We start from the raw sequence: 19,227 nt of genomic DNA on the forward strand, positions 1-19,227 counted from the left end.
AAAGACAAAATATTTCCTTTCCTCTCGGTGGAACCTTTTAATTAAAAGTCAGTGGTAGAACCCAACGATGCCTTGTAATTTACGGAATCTTATCCAATTCGGTGGAACAAGACTCGTTGTCATTATATATTAAAAATTAAGAACATATTCATTTTTTAAAAAAAATTTACATATTAAATATATTTTTAAATTGAAACCCTGTCTTGTCCTTTTGACGACTAAATTATGTAATTAAAAAAGCAGTTAAAATTAGTTAAAACCAATAAATATTTCTTTTGATTCAAAATATAAGCTAAACTTTATTAGAGGGGTTTGATTTTTTTTATAAGATAACATTAATTTTTGTCTAAGTATTTAATGAGTTTGTTCCAAATTTACCCCACATATATTCTCTTTCTTCTTTAATTTATTTATTGCATCTTTTATTTATTTATTTATTAATAAAAGCATATTTGGAAAGAAAAAATATATGCCTTGCATATTTATTGTTTTAAACTGATTTTAACTAATTTCTTGATAAATATAAATGCATAAAGTTTAACTTATATTTTGAACTAAAGGGAGTACGTAACAAATAGATTTTTTTCCCAAGCATGCCCTTATTTAAGAGGGGCAACTAAGAGAGAGAAAGTATGAGAGAGAATGTAATACTTCATCCGGTCCTATACATAAGCTTTAAATAGTGAATTACATTTAATGAACTAGCAGCTAAAATTAGTTAAACATAATAAATAGATTATAAATGTATTTTTTTTAAATTTGCCCTTGTTTATTAGGAGAGTAAATGAGAGAGGCAATAAATAAAAAAATGATGAAAGAAAATATTGTGGATAATATTAATGAAAGGGGATACTAAATACAGTCAACCAAAGATAAAATAGGAAAGAAAATAATAAATGCTCAGATAAAATCAAAAATGAATATTATGTTTTGGATAAGACTTATCTCCAAAAGTAAAGCTTATGTATAGGACTAAAAGGAGTATGTCAAGTTGCCAATATTTTAACTAATAAAATTAATTGGAGGCAAAAATATAAAAACATATTAAATGTTTAGACAACTTCATTTAAGATGTTATAAAAAAGACCAAGACAATTCAAATCTCAGAAAGAAAAAAAGAGAGGAGGGAGTATGATAAAATTTAAACTTAATTTTTTTCGTCAGAAAATTTAAACTTAATTCTGCTTAATAAAAAGCTAAATTGCAAAAGATCAAAATTTAAAATACTTAGTATTTTATGAGATTCGATTAACATTGCAGTGTATTGTTATTCCGTTCGGCCTTTGGGCCACGTCATGGAGGCAATTTGTTAGGCATGGAGAATATCACGGGAGCAAAACGTACGTCACTGAAACGATGGGCCATTATTAAACCAATAAAAGAAAGCCACGAAGGAAGACATAATGGGGCATTATAAACGTGACCCCATTGTCCGTATGCTGGATTAACGTTTAATAAATCGGGTGGCGTGTTCCAAGAAAGAAACTAAAGCTGTTACTTAATAAACAATTAAATCGTTGATCATTGACTTCACGGCTGGCAGTGACATCATGCCAATGACGTCATAAGCTTCCGCCATCCCCCGAGCGTCATCCATTTCGATTTATGACCCCACCCGCTGATTCTTTTCTCCTTACCTTCCTCATACTTATCTCCTTCTGGATTTTATCCGCATCAAAGGGCAAACACAAAAGTGAAAAAACAAATCTTTTTTTGACCGGAGTGAAAAAACAAATCTGGGCATATATTCTTATCGGATTGTAATTAATTTTCCTGTTTCCGTGGGAAAAAAAATATTAAAACGAATTCGATGCAATCGGTATCATTCCCTGGCCATATCCCCCCCCCCAAAAAACAATTTGTAGGCGATATATCCTGCTACATATGTGACATATTTTTCATCAATATTCATTGGTGAACACTGAATAATTTCCCTTTATTTTTTTAAAAAATAAATCATGTCTATTAAGTTCAATTTTTTAAAAAAGCCATCTTATTTTTTATAAACAAATTTCTTGTATCTAGTTGTCTGCTACGAGTAATTTAGATCAGTATATTGTTCGGTTTAAATAAAACTAACTCTCATAATACGACTCAAACAGTGCTATTTAAAAATAGAATAGTTTACGTACTCTATAAGAAACCTATTTCTTTTCTTGTTTTTTTTTTCCTGGCCTGAATAAGAAACCTATTTCAATATATATGTGTTTGACAACCATGTAAAAAGACGCTTTTAATACTTTGCGAGCACAATTTCTTTTCAAATATTTATTTGTAAAGTTACTTAAAATAAGCTAATGTTACTTCCAGTCTTATTTATAAGACCTTATTTGTAGCCTACAAATAAGATCTTATAAATAAAATTTTTAGTTTTTATAAAGTTGGATCAAGCAGCAATGAGGACTCAAACATGGTTCAACTTAGAGAATCTTTGAATAAAAACACAATTATGATTTCAGAAATGTTTTTATGATATACAAAATAAATAAAAAAAATTCATCTTGATTTATAAAAAAATATTTTTGAAAAACGCTCAGGAGTGTTTTGAAACACCCTTAAAAAGTGAAAGGCCACAGTGGATATTCGCATGATTACACCGGAGACAAGACAGGGGTACACGTGTTGATACTGCAGTCATTGGACACAAGATTGCTGAGCGAGCATGTTCAGAGGGACATTATTAATTATTTTATTATTTTTTTCTAAAGCTACTCCTATATATTAATAATTATGCGAAATTATATTCCTAGAATCATAGGAGTGCGGCGTGGAAGAGTGTGGGATGGGTTTTGTTTAATTTCCTAAAATGGTTCCAACACAACAAGTATCTTCTGAGGAAGTGGGCTGACACGAACGTCAGTGTATGGAAGATGTGGTGAGAGAGAATATTGGAAAGTAAGTGAAATTGTGGCCTCCCTCTCGCGCTATCTCCATCGCTCAATTAAAGTAAACAGCAAACTAATCTTTTCCCCCGTCTCTAACAATATAATAATTCCCAAAAAAAAAAAAAAAGGTTAAAACTGATGATCCTGTTGCTTTAACAATGACGACTCCCTGCATCTTTCTACCAAGGCTTCACAGTCTACGTTCCTTTCACTTAGCGCTCCCAAAAAGCAAAGACCCATATAAAGCAGTCTTCGTTTTCACACTGATTCGCGTCTCCGTTGTCACCCTTTATTTATGTTTGCTAGGATTTTACCCCAGCATTACCCAGTGCACCCCTTTTCTCTTTCCATTTTGTGATATATACACACTTTTGTTGCGCTGATCTTGTTATATGGTTAAAGCTCAGACATAATGGTGAGAAGTCCATTTTACGACAAAAATGGAGTGAAGAAAGGTGCGTGGAGCAGAGAAGAGGATGACATACTGAGAGCCTATGTTCTGAGACATGGACATAGCAATTGGCGTCAACTTCCCAAGCTTGCAGGTCTCTCTCCCTCTGTTTCTCTACTCATCTCTATCAGATTGATGATATTTTTAAACGCCCTCGATCGAACTTCAAACAAATGAAATTTCACAGGATGTTATTTATTACCACTAGCAGTGACGAATATATATGATTCAGGGATCACTTGTAGTTCCTTTTAGTTTTGATGAGCTTCCGCTTAATTTCTAAAGAATTAATGCCCTGCTTACGATATCTTCCAACAGGTTTGGCGAGGTGCGGAAAAAGTTGCAGACTTCGTTGGATGAACTACCTGCGGCCAAATCTAAAACACGGCCACTACACTCAAGAGGAGGAGGAAATTATAATCAAATCCCACCAACGTCTCGGGAATAAGTATATCTATATATATACTTTTAATTTTCAATGATTCTGATTCGTTTAAAGGGTTTTGACCCGGCCATGTTATGTTTTGGCAGATGGTCAGTGATTGCCGAGAAACTACCCGGACGAACGGACAATGATATAAAGAACCACTGGCACAGCCACCTAAAGAAGAACTTAATCCGCAACGAGACCAGGGAGGAGGTGAAGTATTTGAAGACACCTGAATATACAGAATCTGAACGCCCATGTGAGTTGGTGGGTTCTGAATCAGAGAGTCACCATATACTGGAAAGCTCATTGGTATACCCCACTTCTTCAGAAACAAGCCTTACCCATACCCAAGAGAACCACTCAGCCTCATCCTTTTCCTCAGACTCAAGCTTCGCGCTTTCACAGTCAACCGTCAGGTCTTCCAGGGAAGATCAGGACAGTGTTGCTTCCTTGGAAGCATCGCAGAACTAATAAGCAGCGATTTCTGGAGCAGACCTTTTTTAGTGGAAAATACAAGTGGTTATGACATCTCCCCGCAAATGTTTTGGTGCCCTTACGAGGGTACGGATTTGAGTGACCTACAGAGTATTCTAGGCTGGTAATACAGAGTTGTTATGGGTTTCTCTTGTCGTCTAAGCCAAGGGTCAGTCTTGTCATCTGTATGTTTAATACAATTTGGAAATTAGTGTGAACTAGAATCCCCATTGTGTACACGACAATGGAAATGCAATCGATATATTGAATATGTGTTGGTCTTGTTTTAATCGTAAGGAAACTTAACAATAATTAAAATACTAATGAAAGTTGCGTTCAGCCCAATTGCCCCAGGCCTCTAAGCCCAAGCGGCAACATTTACTTGAAAGCTTGGATGCTCCTTGTGCATAGCCTAGCTCGCCAAGTTATTTCGGATTAGCTTAGTCAGTTATGTCATCGACTTGACCGTAAATATGTTCATGTGCGTACACCTGGTGGGGTGTGTGTGTGTGTGTGTGTGTGTTAGATAGTAGCCCCAGCTATTCACTTAAGCTGAGACCATTTTTATCATTTCTCTATTCTTCAATACTCTCTTTCTTATTATAAAGGTTCTCTCTGTCCTCCCTTTCTCGGTTTTTCCAAATTAAAGGCAAAATGAAAGAGGACGACTTTAAACATCTATTACTATCAGAGATGTTCGAAAGTAATAGATGTTTGGTAATCCTACAGTGGCGTTGCTTTCAACAATATAATAATGGTTTGGTACAATATGGAGTAGAAGCTCTTTTTGATTGGAATTTCTTGTGAAGGTGCTCAAATAATGGATGGCGGAGAATAAGAGACAAATTAGATCTGTAGCTTGAAAAACACCCAAATCATTTCACATTCTCCTTGGAGAATTGCTTGGTTTTGTTATTGCTTTATAACCAAGTATATTTCTTTGTGCAGCTCTCCTTATGTACAATTAACATCGTTCGGGTCGGGTGGCAAAAAAACGTCACAAAAATCTTAAGTTTTGGGTTTGTTATCGCAATTTGAGAAGAAATATCACCAGACCTGACTTCACTTTCTTCATTCAAAATAACATGAAATTAAATTGATGAGTTTATTAATACCACAGCATAATTATAAAACATGTCTAATGCATATAAGGTTGTCTACTCTACACTTGTGGGCGATTAACTAAAGTTTGTATCTTGACATTATTGAGAAAGACGTGCAATACACCATTGGTACACACAAACAAGTTATGGCGCACAACGTGTGTTTTTGTACATTGGATTCAGTCCCCTCCCCACCCAATGGCCCGGACTGGTTACTATTTATCCGCAGAAAAGAGGATTTGTGTTAATCCTTATCATATTACTCCATACGAAGTAAAATAAAATGCTGCCCCACAGGCATCTTTAATATCAAGAAATGATAAGCCAACATGCATACACCACTGATCTCAGTTCCCAACTCATCCCTGCACACCAGCAAGAAACTTTTGTTGCCCGTATACTTGTTGCTTTGCTAGTCCTCGTTAAGAACAAGACAGAAGGAGTTGGGGTATTTGTGTTCTTAGAGTAAATGAACAATTTAGTTTAGTCTCAGTTTGACATAATGTTTGATCAGTAATTTCTCTCTAGACTCCTATGAAATCCTCCACTAGGAATGATTTTAAGGAGAGGAAGGAATTATGCGGATAGGGAAGATGGTAGGGGGGAGTAGAGTGGTTTTATGGGCATAGGAATAGGAATAGGAATAGGTATTGGCATAAGAGGAAAAGGAAAGCAGTAGCATGCAAGCTTATTGCCCAAAACAAAGGAACATAGAGCCACCCAAGCATTTATTTTAAGGGTTAAAGCAGCATCCTAGGCATGCTCATTGGAGGCAGCTATAAAGTTGATTTGCCTGGGATATTTTTTAGTGTAAATTCAGGACACCAAGTCATTTTAGACTTGACATTAATTCCTTTTGAATTGGTAGCGTTTAAAGTTAAAAGCTCTATTAACAAATGCGCTTTGATTTTAAGATATTTAAATTTATGTTCTTGAAATGATGCTGTTTGGTTTGTTCTCTCTCTTATTTAAAAGTTCACACCTTCTCTCTAGTGAACAGGACTGAGGAAAAACACACTCACACAGAGCATCTCATATTCATGAAGTCTGGAGGCTTATCATTGTGACCACTCCCTTAATAGCCTCACTCACTGCCTCTCGCTGTTCACGTGAAATCCTTCGCTCCCACAGAATCGGGTTCCCACCACTTTAATTGCCCCCACCTCACTTTCACTTCTACCACGGCATTCCCTCCTTTCCTTAATGTTATTCCCTCACTGTTTATTACCTTGCTGTTCCTTGCTCCATTTTCAGTAATTAGGACTAGGTATCTCATTATTCTTCTTAATTCTTAGTGGTCCCTCTTGGACTTTTCTCCTTTCCTTCCCCTGCTTATTCTGTTCCTCGCTCCCTCTTCTTGTTCCTTCATTCGACATTTGAACCCATAAATTGCACTGTTCAATTGCTCCGTTACTCTACAGTTTTGTTGGTCCCTTTCGTCTGTAAACCAGTTTAGGCTCTTGTAACTCTCACATTCTGTACCCTTTGGTTTTAATTATGGATCATTGGTCACGAGCTAAGGTCCAGGCATGGACTATGACCTTTTGGTTTTGGATTTAATCATATTTTTGTCCTTTTAGATGCCTACAGAATGGAGGCATCCTAGCAGCTTCTTCACGTGTTTCGTGTCCGTAATCTTTGCAGTAAACTGGAACATTACTGGTTAAAAAACCTTTCTTTTTTGTTTCACTTCCTTTGTTGTCCCGTAAAACCTGAGACGCGATTTTTACTAAACGCAATGCCCTTATCTGATGTTCGCATTTTCATGAGTGTCCAGCCACTTTGATGAACAGCGAATTAAGTAACTAAACCTGTTGGATTTGCATGCGTTCTATTGACTTTTTATTATTCTGATTATGTAACGTAAAAGCGTGGTTAGGTTCATACTTCACGCATCACTTTTGCTCCCCTCGGACAGTACTTTTTCAACTTTCAACCACTCAATCTACTGTGCTCCACTGAGTCTGGTAAGAGTAGGAATGTGCTCTGGTTTCCATGTTTGACTTGAAAGCCCTATGATGGCCCAACAACTGAAGGATCGAGGTTGGTTTTGAACCAAGTTTAGGGATTATGGCTTCGAATAAACAAGGCAAATGATGTACCAAACTCTTGACTATTTCACTTGAGAAGCAGAGAAAGTCTGCCACTCCATCATCCAAATCCTGCTACGGATGCCTCATCCTTAACTTTTTTGCCCCCTCCGGTCAAGTCATATTTCAACGATATCACTTTCTGAAAAGGAATCTGACGGCGAACTCATAGGTAAACTATATTGCTGCGATCAAACCTTTTGTGGCAGAGCACCTACTAAAGTAAAAGGTCGGAAATACTATTCCTTCACCCGTAAGATTCTTCGTCCCGGTTTTGATTTTACATGTCACGTGATTGGAAATGCTAATGTGTGTGGTGTGTCCATGTGTGTGTGATGATCAAAAACCTTCTCGCCGGGATATCTCTGCTTCTTTCTTTCCTTCTTGCTTTTTCTCCTTTTAAAAAACTCTTTTTGATTATAATAAATAACAATTCAGTTGGCAAAGGAAGTGAAGGTTAAAAAAACTCAAGACGTCAAAGGATATAATGTCAGAAAAGGAGGGATAGGAAAAAGAAATCAGGCAATATTAGTGGTCCAAATTTCCTATGTGAAGTAGTCATCATCTCCAAGGTACAAGAACAGAGATCTCAAGAAAGGGTCCAAACAAATATCTCTGATAAGGAAATTTCAATCATGGGGGACCATTCCAACGGTTGACATTATTAAATCACGGATCAATCTTTAATCTCATTAATAGTAAGACACTCGCAATTCTTTATTAGCAACTGATACTCACTCTGAAAGAAAAACAAACAACAAATGAGACAGAGAGAGAGAGAGAGAGAGAGAGTAAAGACCCACTCATGAAGGTGGGAGACAGTGGTATTAGCTGTCGAATTAATTGATAACCGTTTTCGGACCCAACATGTTTAATACGAAACCTCTGAGGCAAAAGATACATTACCCTGTCTAGTTCATTGAAGTACACGAAATCCGCAGATGCCGGCTCATACCGTGACTTCGCCATTCTTGCCTTGGGCTGACCTGAACTCACTCCAGAAAATAGGAACCAAACTAATATGCATTGTTATTATATATCATGCGCATGACAGACATGAAAGTACTCAATTTTTTTTATTTCCAAGGAGATTGTCTCTTTGCTATAGTTAACTATTATTCCCTGCCAGGAGCTAAGAGACACGACCACGCTTAACTACAAAACACAGATAGGAAATTCAATCCTACAATTCAAAGTTAAGTTTTGTCCTTTTTTTGGCCTCTCCGAAGGCTAAAAGAAAACCAAAAAAAAAAGAAAAAAAAAAATTCCCTTATCGTCTCCCTTCTCCTTTTCTCAGCCTCTAGTAGCAGATTTTTATAGGTCGTACAAGGATATCATGTTTCAGTGATTTTGTCCATGAACGGTCTGATTCATCAACCTTCTCTTTTCCTTTTCTTGCGCCATTAATATTACCCTTTTTTTGATAAGCAATTCAAATGAAATAGGAGTAATGACAGCATTGCTGTAGGATGAAGCAGGGGATTAATCGTATCTTGCTTCTTCTGCTAAACCTGAGTCTGAGAAATGTGGACCGTGAGATTGTCACCATAATCGTTAATTTTCCTTCTCTTGAGATCTTTCTCTTGCCTGAGAGTAGTGGCAGCAGCGGGGTTTCCGTCGGTTCTTTCACTTTCTGAGCTTAAAAAATGATGGTCCAACACATTAACCGGTGTGTCTGAACTGGAAACCATGTCTAACACAGACTCGTACCCTTCCATTGCAATGTCTCGTATCACGTTGTAGCACTGCAACATGGTTTCCTGCAGAGTAAAATTATCATCGTACCCTCAATCATCCACAAATTATTTGAGCCCTCTGTAATTTTTAACGACTCAACGGTCGTTTTAAACACGGAAATTCACCAGAGTGAAACAGGAGAAATGGAAAGAAAAATAGAAAGGGGAAGGTGGGTACTTTATCTACGTATGGACAATCTGATATTGCCGCAAGAAAGCATGGATATTGAAAAGGAAACAGCTCATGTGAAGCATACAAGAGGGCCGATGCAGCAATTATGGAAGGCTTGAATTCCAGAAGCTTTATCTCTGTAAATAGGACATAATATGTTCAAGCATTTAATATTTGTGGCTGATTGATCACATTCTGATGAAGTGTTCTACTGATCCTCAATTATACCTCTTTGTGATTTGAATATAATTTGGGCAGCTCGATCCTTCAGAACTTGCCTCAGTGGTGGGTCTTTGAGCATGAACAGAGAGATGAAGAAAGGAATGAAAGAGAAGGGGGTGATGGATCGCATTCGCCATTGTAGAGCTCCCAAGATCAAGGTTTCCATTCTCTGTATCGTTTGTGTTTCAAAAATGAGACCACCGTCACCCTGTTTCACAAAGGCCTAGTAAAACGAGCTTTGGTGAAAACCAATCTCTCTAGGATAAATTCTCTGCTTTCGAGTGTATCAATTGACTGTCATAATGTTTTACCTGGACATCGGTGACGGAAAACTCTGTTTTCATCATCTTGGCAGCCAGAGATATGCATGATATTGCAAGGAGCTTGAGGGTCCATGGCTTTTGTTCCTGTCATATCCAATTCTTGTTAAATCCTATAAGAAGGGAGTGGAGATATTATACTATATTCATTAATTCTTACGTTTAAGAACAGGTATAGAATGTAAGAGCCTAAAAATGAACAATGCGATTGTATGAACGTAGAAACCAAGGAAAAAGGCATATTTTTGACGATGAGAGGAAGGCTGAAGAGAGTTTACCAGGGTGCCTTGGTTGGCCAGAAAGCGATCCAGATAATTGATAGCTAGGTAAGAGAGGAGGGGATCGAAGGTACAGGGCAGCTAAACAGAAGAGGAGAAATCCACATTCAAATTATGCAGTAAAATACAAGAAAAGACCAAGCAGGGAAGATGGCGCATACCTGAGAGATGAGAGAATGACTTGGTTGCGGAGGGAGAGGTCAAAGTGGGTGGATTGGAGAGAGAGAAAGTAGTGTTGGGAAGGGATGTGGTCAGACTCAGTGAGGAAGAGGGAAGAGAGAGCGTCAGAGGGAAGAGCATGGAAGTTATCCAAGGGATTTTCAAGGTCAAATTCCATGGGAGTGTGTGAGGAGAGAGGACCAGGGGCAGAGAAGGAGTGACAGAGGAGGAGGGGACATGGAGGGGTTAAAAGAGAGGAAAAGTGGGTAGGTAAAGGAGGAGGAAGGGGGAGGGAGAACGAGAGTTTTGTAAGATGTTTGGTCCCCTCAGGGACGCGATGCCCAAATTATCTGCTCAATCCCCACTTCTCTCAGCCCCTCTGTTTCTGTTTCACATTATAGAGTTTTTAATTATTCCCAGCGCAAAACAAATGCCACCTCTTGCATTTAGCTCATCACTTAATACTGACGCAATGAGCAAATATAAATACATCCATGTTTTCTTTGGGAAAAAAAAAAAGACAAAAGAAAGTTGAATCAGTTCAGTCAAAGGAAATGCCAGTGATAGACGCACTGGGCCTTTATGGCTGAGAGTATTTTTAATTTCCAAACAAAAATAAAGTGCCCCACACCCCCCCCACCTGTTGTTCTTGTATTCTTTAGAAAAGCATAAAGCGAGATGCCAGTTATTTATTTATATATTACTTTCTCTTTTAATTATAAAATCTTATTTGTAAATTATAAATAAAATCTTAAAATTTTATTTGTAAACTATAAATAAAATCTTGTGATTAGGACTAAAGATATTGTTCGTATATATTCATTTATTATTTATTAAATTCTCAAATAGTACATATTATCCTGTATGAAAAAGTAAGCATGCTCTGTTTTACGGAGTTGTCTGATGTGCATGCATTTATATGCGAAGCTCACATTGCATTGAATGTTACTTAGCTTGTTGCAACTTTTTCTGATGCTCATAAATGTGATTTATATAGTTCTTAATTATCACTCACACGTCCCTTACCAATACTCCCTCCGTTTCTTATTATAAGAGACGAATAACCGAATTACATTGATAAAAAAATAGTTAAAATTAGTTAAGAACAATTAATGAGTAAAAGATATAATTTTTTTTCAAAAAGACCCTCATTAATAAGGAGAGAGTATGAGAGAGAACAATGGTAAATTATTCAAAAAAAAGAAAGTGGGAAGGAAAGAGAGTGTGAGTTAGAGACAATAAATATGGGTAAAATAGAAAATCAACACACAAAAATAGAGACAACTTTTAAGTGTCTCTTATATATATGAACATCCCATAAAGTATCAAATGTCTCTTATAACAAGGAATGGAGGGAGTAATTTACAATTAAGATTTGTTGCAGCTTCGTCTCTTAGGGTCGTGTTCGTCACATTAACTTTATTAGTGAAATCAATTAAATGTAATGCAGTAATTATTTTAATTACGTGCTTAGCTTAGAGCAAAAGCAAAGTAAATTAAAAAAAAAAAAACCACACTCTGCCCAAGGACGAAATTAAAAGCATATATATATATATATATATATATATATAATTGAGTGATGCTGGGACATATGTATCACTCCAATTTTTAACGAAAAATAGAAGCTGAAAAAATTCAAATATGAATTAAAAATGATACCCAGTGGGGCTACCACAACCCCCCAGCACATTATTTCTTCATATAAAGATGGTGACAAGTTTGAAATCCTGCCTCTTCTCACCGAACCATGTAAACTGCTTTATCATTCTACCCTTTTTCTTAAAGAAAATCTCAACAAAATGACTATAAACAGCCTTCTCAGTGGCTCGTTCGTGGCAGGGTTTTCGACCACACTAAACAAACATGTGCATATGCATGAGATGTATTGATGAGAAAAGGAGAGGTAACCAAACGTTGAAAGAAATCATGCTTCGGCCTCACTTTGTAATATGTAATTAAAGTATCCATTAATAAGTAGCAGTCCCTGCTAAGACTATACTAATAACAACTAAATGGTAACTTTTGTCAATATTCTCTTGGGTAGTGTAGATTTTTAAAGTTTTGGATCTCTCTTAATTAATATTCTCTCACTCATCTCTTGATGCCCAACGTCTACGATTTGATCAAAATGAATCCAAGTAACTAAACTTTATTTTTGATGTTACTAGATCCAAAATAATCGTTGCAGTCATATCAAAATTAATCTAACAATTAAAACTATATTCAGTCTCTAATAGCCAAATCACAGAGTTTCACTAAATGAATGTGTGTATTTAATTATTTTACAAAAGTAACAATCTTGAGCCATTCGATTCTAATTAAATATGGAGAGACGACGACTTGAGAGAATGTTAGAAGAGGACCCATTTCAACCAAACATCCATGGGAAGTTGGGAACTGCTGGGGCAGCGCAGAAATGACCTTTCGTGTCTCAGTATCTATCATTCACTGTTCTTCCTCATGCACATACATACGATTTTCTAGCGTTCACACGCATATATAACTTCAACTTAAATGTGATTAAATAGAGAGAGAGAGAGAGAGAGAGAGAGAGAGAGAGAGAGAGAGAGTTTTTAATGCATGGGGTTGGGCTAGTATGTTAAAAAGACTAATGGTTGTCTGGAGAAGAGACATGATGCAGCTTTGACAACTTTACAGGCAAAAGCCTCAAATTCCATGTTGTGTCCAAATCTTGGGGTGCTTTTCTTGTAAGTGCACTGATATTACGGTGGGGTCCATGCTTTTGCCCTCTCCTTAATTACGTGAACGTATTAGAGGGCTCCCAAGCTGAAGCCAAGGCAATGAGCTAGCAAGTCCCACCCGCTCTGCAGAGATGCTTGTACGTCCAGTCATTGCAACGGAGAAGCTAAAACATGGCACAACACTACGCTTCTCAAACACACCTACTTTTGAAGCCGGTTCAATATTTAGGACTTTGACCTTTCACCTTCTGGGGCTGAAACTCACATGGAGGGCTTTCATTTTATTTACTGTGCAGTGGACAATACAGGAAGATTTTAAGAAGAAGGAGAAAAGACACAAGCATTTTACTGGACTTTTTTTTTTTGACCAGCAAAGCATTTTACTGGGCTGTGAGCTTAAGAACAAAAGGGGCCATATGGAAACATGTCTGGCGTCACAGATAGGACTTGTGTTGATGATTGGGAATTGAGACGGTGAGCTCTCTTCATCAATCATGACCTTTTTTGGTCCTTTCATTCTAAGGGACCAAATCAGTGCGTCCCCAAATGTAATTAATTAATACACATGCCTGCTCTCTCTCCCTGCATTATATACGTGATTGAGGTTAATTCACGAGTGGGAAAAAAATACAGTAAGTGAGGTAAAACTTAAGGGGTTTGGATTTAATAATAATAATAATAATAATAAAAAAAAACATATACAGCTGATCAACAAATTAAAACATGGCAAGAGATATGGAAGTCGTAAATCATCATATTGCTTTTTATTTTTCAGTTTTACGGCCATTTTTTTACCCTTCTTTATGCAAACTTCTATTCAACAAATTGATCTGTAGTTACAACTGAGAACAAGACATAATTATTATGTTCCCTCGGCAGCATGGCGTGGTTCTGTGGGTGGGATAAATTCTCATGGCTTCTTCCCATATTCACCTCTTATTTTCCGAAAATAAGGATGGAAGTAGCTATTGGGAAAGGTTTTATATAAGGAGAAGATGGAAATCCATGATGCTGTGTCGCCGAGTACAAATAATCGATTTCCCCGACCCGGGCATTAAATGGATCATTGATCTTACATAATCCTCATCATTGTCGTGAAATTTATACTATATAGATATAATTTTAATAGTCTAGATTTAAAATTTTTAGCTAATAATTTTAATTAAAAAATTATTTTTTAAAAAACTTACTACTAAAAGATTACATTTATTTTGGATTATCTACCTATTAAAAACATATTTTTAAAAAAAATAAAAAAAAAAATCCTAATTGTCTATATTAAATTTGAACGGTTAAAATGATAAGCATTAAAACTAGTTTCTGACCTGACTTGACCTTCTGAGATGTGAGATTCTCTCTATTATTAAATTCATCCAAAGTTTGTTTAAAACATTACATGTAGCTCCCAATTACACCATGACTCGTTGGCTGATAACCCATGGCAAATGGAAATCATTTTCAAACGCAGCTAGCTAGCGTTCAGCGCAATTAATCAAGTACGGACCTTTATTTTTCGCACGTACAAGCATAAGAGGAACCTAACCAGAGCAAACATGCTTTATAGCTAGAGTAATATGACAATTACTGGCTGGGCATGGGCATCATTAGCCGAAAAGGCACCGCATCATTGTTGTAATTTATGAGTTCTCTTTCTTTTCTCTCCTCTTATCTAGCCACTGAGATACATTATACTAGCTAGGCTTCTCTTATAGGAAACAGCTACTTCATCACTCCCTTTAGAAAAATGATCAAAGTGGGTATCTCGGTTACATGCAAGCTGGTATAGCAATTAAGAAGGGAGACAAAAAGCTTTTGGGATATGGCAAGATGCAAATTGGGTTTTCTATATATGTTGCATCACTTGGAAACTCGTTCCCATGTTTGCTTTGGGGGGTTGCTTCAAGCTTGCTCCATCTCTGTGCCTGTGCCAGTGCCACGCCCTTTCCTTTTAATATAACATGGAATTAGCTGACTACTCCTTTTGCTTTCTCTGTTGGGTGTTATCTTCTTTGACGAAAACTATAGATTCGCTTCCCTCTGCCTAGATCCAAGAGAAAGCCTAAAGACGCCCATTTTTTATTTCTCGTTGATTTGTAAGACTAATAACCCACTTTTGTTGTTCCATTTCCTTTTGGTAAAACACACACACACATAAAAATTGGAGATGAGAGCTGGAATATTATTTTAACTGGGGGGAAAAGAGATAGCACGCTTCACGCTTCAAATCATATTACCGTATATATATGCCATTTACTGGGAACCCAAGAAAACAAATGAAAATTATAAAGATTTGGGGGGGGGGGTTGAGTGGATGAAGCACGCCATACCCCCCACGCAGAGAGCAGCATCATTATGAGCAAAGTGTTGGCAACGGTGGGAGTAGACAACTGAGTGGGCCTTCTCCTACGGCCAGACAAAGTTAGAAGACTACATCAATAATTATGTTCTTTTGGACGCCCTTCTCACTCCCTGACCCTCCCTCTGCCAATAGTTTCTGGGCATAGCCTTTCTAATGTTTTTATACTGCAAAATTGACACCTCGTGACTTTTCAAGGACAATAATACTAACACCATTGTTTCCAACTAAACTCAAATGGTTCTCAACTGCTGAGATCTCGTAATTTAGTTCCTTAACTGTCATGACTCGTTAATCGTTATATTTCTTGTATACATGGTCCCAACGGGTCATTTTCCCTTTTTATCTTTCCCACTTCAACCAAATGTGTAGCCATGATTACTACGAGTCAATATTACACTTCCTTCAATTTCCGCCTTTACTTTTCCCTTCACCTCACCCCTCAAGCTCAACAAGGCTTGCACTTCTTTAGGCTTATTACCCATACCTATATATGGGCCCTAAGCCTCGATTTGGATGCCCAGTGAATCCCCATGTTCATCTAAATGGCAGGTCCAATCCTTAAGACAGCCCTGACTCCTGCATGTCCAACACAGGCCCAGAAGAGAAAACCCCATGCGTCCAGAAAAACAATCTCCACGATACCAAAAACTATCGTAATCCCAAAATTGCTGAACATGTGGCTATATGCGCCCAACGTGGCATCGCACCTTATCCACCAACTGGTTATGCTGGTTAAGGTCTTGAAAACGATCACCGGCATTGAGTATCGTGTTTCCCACCCGCCATGGCTTCCACCGCTCTGCCTCCGGCAACCCCTTCACAGGTAAAATTACTGTATGTAATGATTAGGGTAGATGTTTGACTCTGAGGGTCAGTCTCACCGAAAAGACTCTGTCTTTCAGCTGTGCTCTGGAAAGAATGGGATTCTGTGTTCCTCACAAGGCCTTCTTATGAAGCCTGCAAGGACCCAGACTTTGGGGAAGGGCAAGGGAAAGAGAATAGTTTGCCAGGCCACCAGCGTTCCAGCGGATGATCGAGTACCAGATATGGAGAAAAGAAAGCTCATGAATCTGCTTCTTCTGGGTGCTATTTCACTCCCTACTGCTGGGATGCTCGTCCCTTATGCCTCTTTCTTTGCCCCGCCTGGGTAACATTTCGAATTCCTTATTCTCTACCTTTATGCGCTATGTGTTTTGGTTGAATGCTCTTGTTTTAAAAAATCACTTCTGGATGCTATTTTGAGGTGCCTCCTTAGGTGAACTGGCTTGTCGGTCAAACCAAAGTCTTGTAAGAATTTGTTTTTTTTAAATATTTCTAGTGCTTGTCTTTGGAGTTCTTTCTGCCAACGTTTCATCGCGCAAAATGATGTTCAGTAAACAAGGCAGCACTACATCATGGAAGAAGCCTTCTCTCCCAACCTTGAATGAGCCATCATTAATGTGTTCAACATCTCAGTTCAGTAATAGACTAATGAAGGTTTTATAAATTGTTGGTAATTTTTGGAAACTTTTTTTTTTGTTACTATTTAAATGGGAAAAAAAAATCTACGGCTAGGGGCAAAGGCGAAGGAAGGATAGTATATTATAATATGACCTTCCAAGTGTTCGGGAAGGACAGATAAAACCGGTTCTTTTTCCACTAATACAAAACTATCAATTACGGTTTAAACTTTCAGCTGGCCCAATGGGAGAATAAAACCCTGATAGCATACCCATGACTTGACGGCTGTTGTATCTAGAATCCAGACATTTGATGATTAACTTTTTAACCCGCCAAAGATGCCTTTTGTGATGTTTCTACCCTAGTCTTTTGAAGCTTTCACATTGTTGACCAACTGAGAAAATATTACAGGTCAGGATCGTCTACTGGTGGCACAATTGCCAAGGACGCCATAGGAAATGATGTTATAGCTGATGAGTGGCTTAAGACACATGGCCCTGGGGACCGTACCCTTACCCAAGGATTGAAGGTGAGTTCATAAGTCTTAAGTTTACAGATGATACCGCAGAATAAACATAATGAATTTGTGAGCCTCTCATTCTTCAACTTTCCCAAGGATCTTATATGATTGCAGATGCTGAGACTCTGTAATATTGACAACAATAAATTTATCACACTGTGACTTGCAGAATTTGAAGCAATTATCTTGCACTTCTTTTGTACCATAAACCTTTTTACGAGGATTTTGATTGATGGTTCCCTTGTGTTCTTACAAATTTCGCATCGCTCAGGGAGATCCAACATACCTTGTGGTGGAGAAAGACAGAACACTTGCAACATATGGGATTAATGCGGTGTGCACACACCTCGGGTGTGTTGTGCCTTGGAATCAAGCTGAGAACAAGTTCATCTGCCCCTGCCATGGATCCCAGTACAATGACCAGGGAAGAGTTGTGAGAGGACCTGCTCCCCTGGTAAGCTTATTTTCAAGCTTTTTCTGGTGATGGGGAAAAAATAACATAAAACTCAGATTATCCCATAGGAATACGCTAATACCTAGCTTATTTTCACACGAATGGGTTGGCTTATGGTTTGCAGCCATAGCATTTAAACTTGTTACAGTTGGTTTATTTACTGACAATTAGTGTAAAAGTCTAGAATTAGCTCCAATTATCTCGTAGTAATATGATCATGATCAGTGTTTAATTCTTCTTGCTGGACAGTCTCTGGCGTTGGCGCATTGTGACATAGATGATGGGAAGGTAGTATTTGTGCCTTGGGTTGAAACAGATTTCAGAACAGGAGATGATCCGTGGTGGGCTTAAGTTTCATGAAGCCGTCCCTTCTCTATCATATGCATGATCTACAACTCAATACTGCGTCTTGTATTAGGTCGATGAGGGCATTTTATCCTCATTGTAGTTTATATATTGTATATTGAAACTCATGAGATGAAAAGGAACCTGCCGAACCATTTTTTTTCCCCTGTAGTTTTTCTTTTGTTGCAAATTATCCCCCTCCCCGGTTCTTTTTGAACCATGCCCCGGGGGGCTGAAATTCAAATTCTGATTTTCAGCAAACCACGTTACATCCTCAGTGTAAAGTTGGTATTGATGGAAAACAAAATGGGACTGAGCCTTGCTTTCGAAGCGTTGTAACTGGGAGTGACTGAGAGATTGAGCACTCGAAGGCTTGCCAAAACATCCATTGTATAACCTATAGGAGTTTGGGTCTAGTAGAAGGGATTAGTCTCATACAAACTAGTGAACTAAGATTATAATCCTAGTTGAGATAGGTATTATATTCAGTACTGTACAGGGTCTCGAATAGGATTCCTTTTAATGGGAGAATACTTATGTTTTAGCCCCCTCCAAAAAAAAAAACATTCTATAGAATTTGAATCTTGGCGAGGTGAAGGAAGAAAATATAAAGAGGAAGTAATATATTACACAATGGTACCATATACAAGTCTAAAGATGGGACCTTATAATCCCCAGAATCAATAGTCAGAATAGAAAAACTCGGGAGGATGTGCGCCAGCTCGCATTCTATGTATGGTCTCCTCTTGATAGTTGCAGAGGCGCCTCCGGGAAAAATGGGATCAACACGATTGGAGCGCTCTAGTCGTTTTATTTCAACCATTTATGCGATGCATGTGGATGTAAGCTCGAAATGGAAGCCAATTCATTTGTATCTTCACTGGGTTTGGGCACTTGATGCGATCTGATTCTGACATATCTGAAAAGGCGTGAATGGAGACGCAGAAAATGGAGCTCCCTTCTGTACTACCTTTGTTTCAGCTTTCATCCTCCCAACTCTAAACGCTGATTGTTTTCATTTTTGTCAGCTATCCTTAAATTTCATTTCAGATTTATTTCTTCCTACGTTTCTTAAAAAATGAAGGGG

At 37.7% G+C, this 19,227-nt stretch overlaps 2 protein-coding genes and 1 pseudogene across 2 annotated transcripts; 2 read left to right on the forward strand and 1 right to left on the reverse strand.

The window, feature by feature from the left end:
- The first annotated feature begins 3,214 nt into the window (after positions 1 to 3,214).
- On the forward strand, positions 3,215 to 4,509 carry LOC114720116 (transcription factor MYB15-like). The gene is made up of 3 exons (XM_028905728.1): positions 3,215 to 3,430; positions 3,655 to 3,784; positions 3,868 to 4,509. The coding sequence occupies exons 1-3, from the start codon at positions 3,298 to 3,300 to the stop codon at positions 4,235 to 4,237; spliced, it is 633 nt and encodes a 210-aa protein (XP_028761561.1). The 5' UTR covers positions 3,215 to 3,297; the 3' UTR covers positions 4,238 to 4,509.
- A 3,716-nt stretch (positions 4,510 to 8,225) lies between these two features.
- On the reverse strand, positions 8,226 to 10,588 carry LOC114720167 (putative cyclin-D6-1; annotated as a pseudogene).
- A 5,495-nt stretch (positions 10,589 to 16,083) lies between these two features.
- Positions 16,084 to 18,314, forward strand: LOC114720147 (cytochrome b6-f complex iron-sulfur subunit, chloroplastic). The gene is made up of 5 exons (XM_028905760.1): positions 16,084 to 16,204; positions 16,284 to 16,528; positions 17,233 to 17,350; positions 17,613 to 17,795; positions 18,045 to 18,314. Exons 1-5 carry the CDS (start codon positions 16,166 to 16,168, stop codon positions 18,144 to 18,146), a joined length of 687 nt encoding a protein of 228 aa, XP_028761593.1. The 5' UTR covers positions 16,084 to 16,165; the 3' UTR covers positions 18,147 to 18,314.
- Positions 18,315 to 19,227: the final 913 nt, after the last annotated feature.

The sequence above is a fragment of the Neltuma alba genome, unplaced genomic scaffold (genome assembly GCF_004799145.2).
Source record: "Neltuma alba isolate B1F8T4 unplaced genomic scaffold, ASM479914v2 tig00011968_pilon, whole genome shotgun sequence".
Taxonomy (NCBI): domain Eukaryota; kingdom Viridiplantae; phylum Streptophyta; class Magnoliopsida; order Fabales; family Fabaceae; genus Neltuma; species Neltuma alba.

Coding starts and splice junctions, on each gene's coding strand:
- LOC114720116 (XM_028905728.1), top strand. CDS start 3,298: ATGGTGAGAAGTCCATTTTACGACAAAAATGGAGTGAAGAAAGGTGCG. Junction 3,431..3,654: donor TCAACTTCCCAAGCTTGCAG/GTCTCTCTCCCT, acceptor ATCTTCCAACAG/GTTTGGCGAGGTGCGGAAAA. Junction 3,785..3,867: donor CACCAACGTCTCGGGAATAA/GTATATCTATAT, acceptor ATGTTTTGGCAG/ATGGTCAGTGATTGCCGAGA.
- LOC114720147 (XM_028905760.1), top strand. CDS start 16,166: ATGGCTTCCACCGCTCTGCCTCCGGCAACCCCTTCACAG. Junction 16,205..16,283: donor CTCCGGCAACCCCTTCACAG/GTAAAATTACTG, acceptor TCTGTCTTTCAG/CTGTGCTCTGGAAAGAATGG. Junction 17,351..17,612: donor CCCTTACCCAAGGATTGAAG/GTGAGTTCATAA, acceptor CGCATCGCTCAG/GGAGATCCAACATACCTTGT.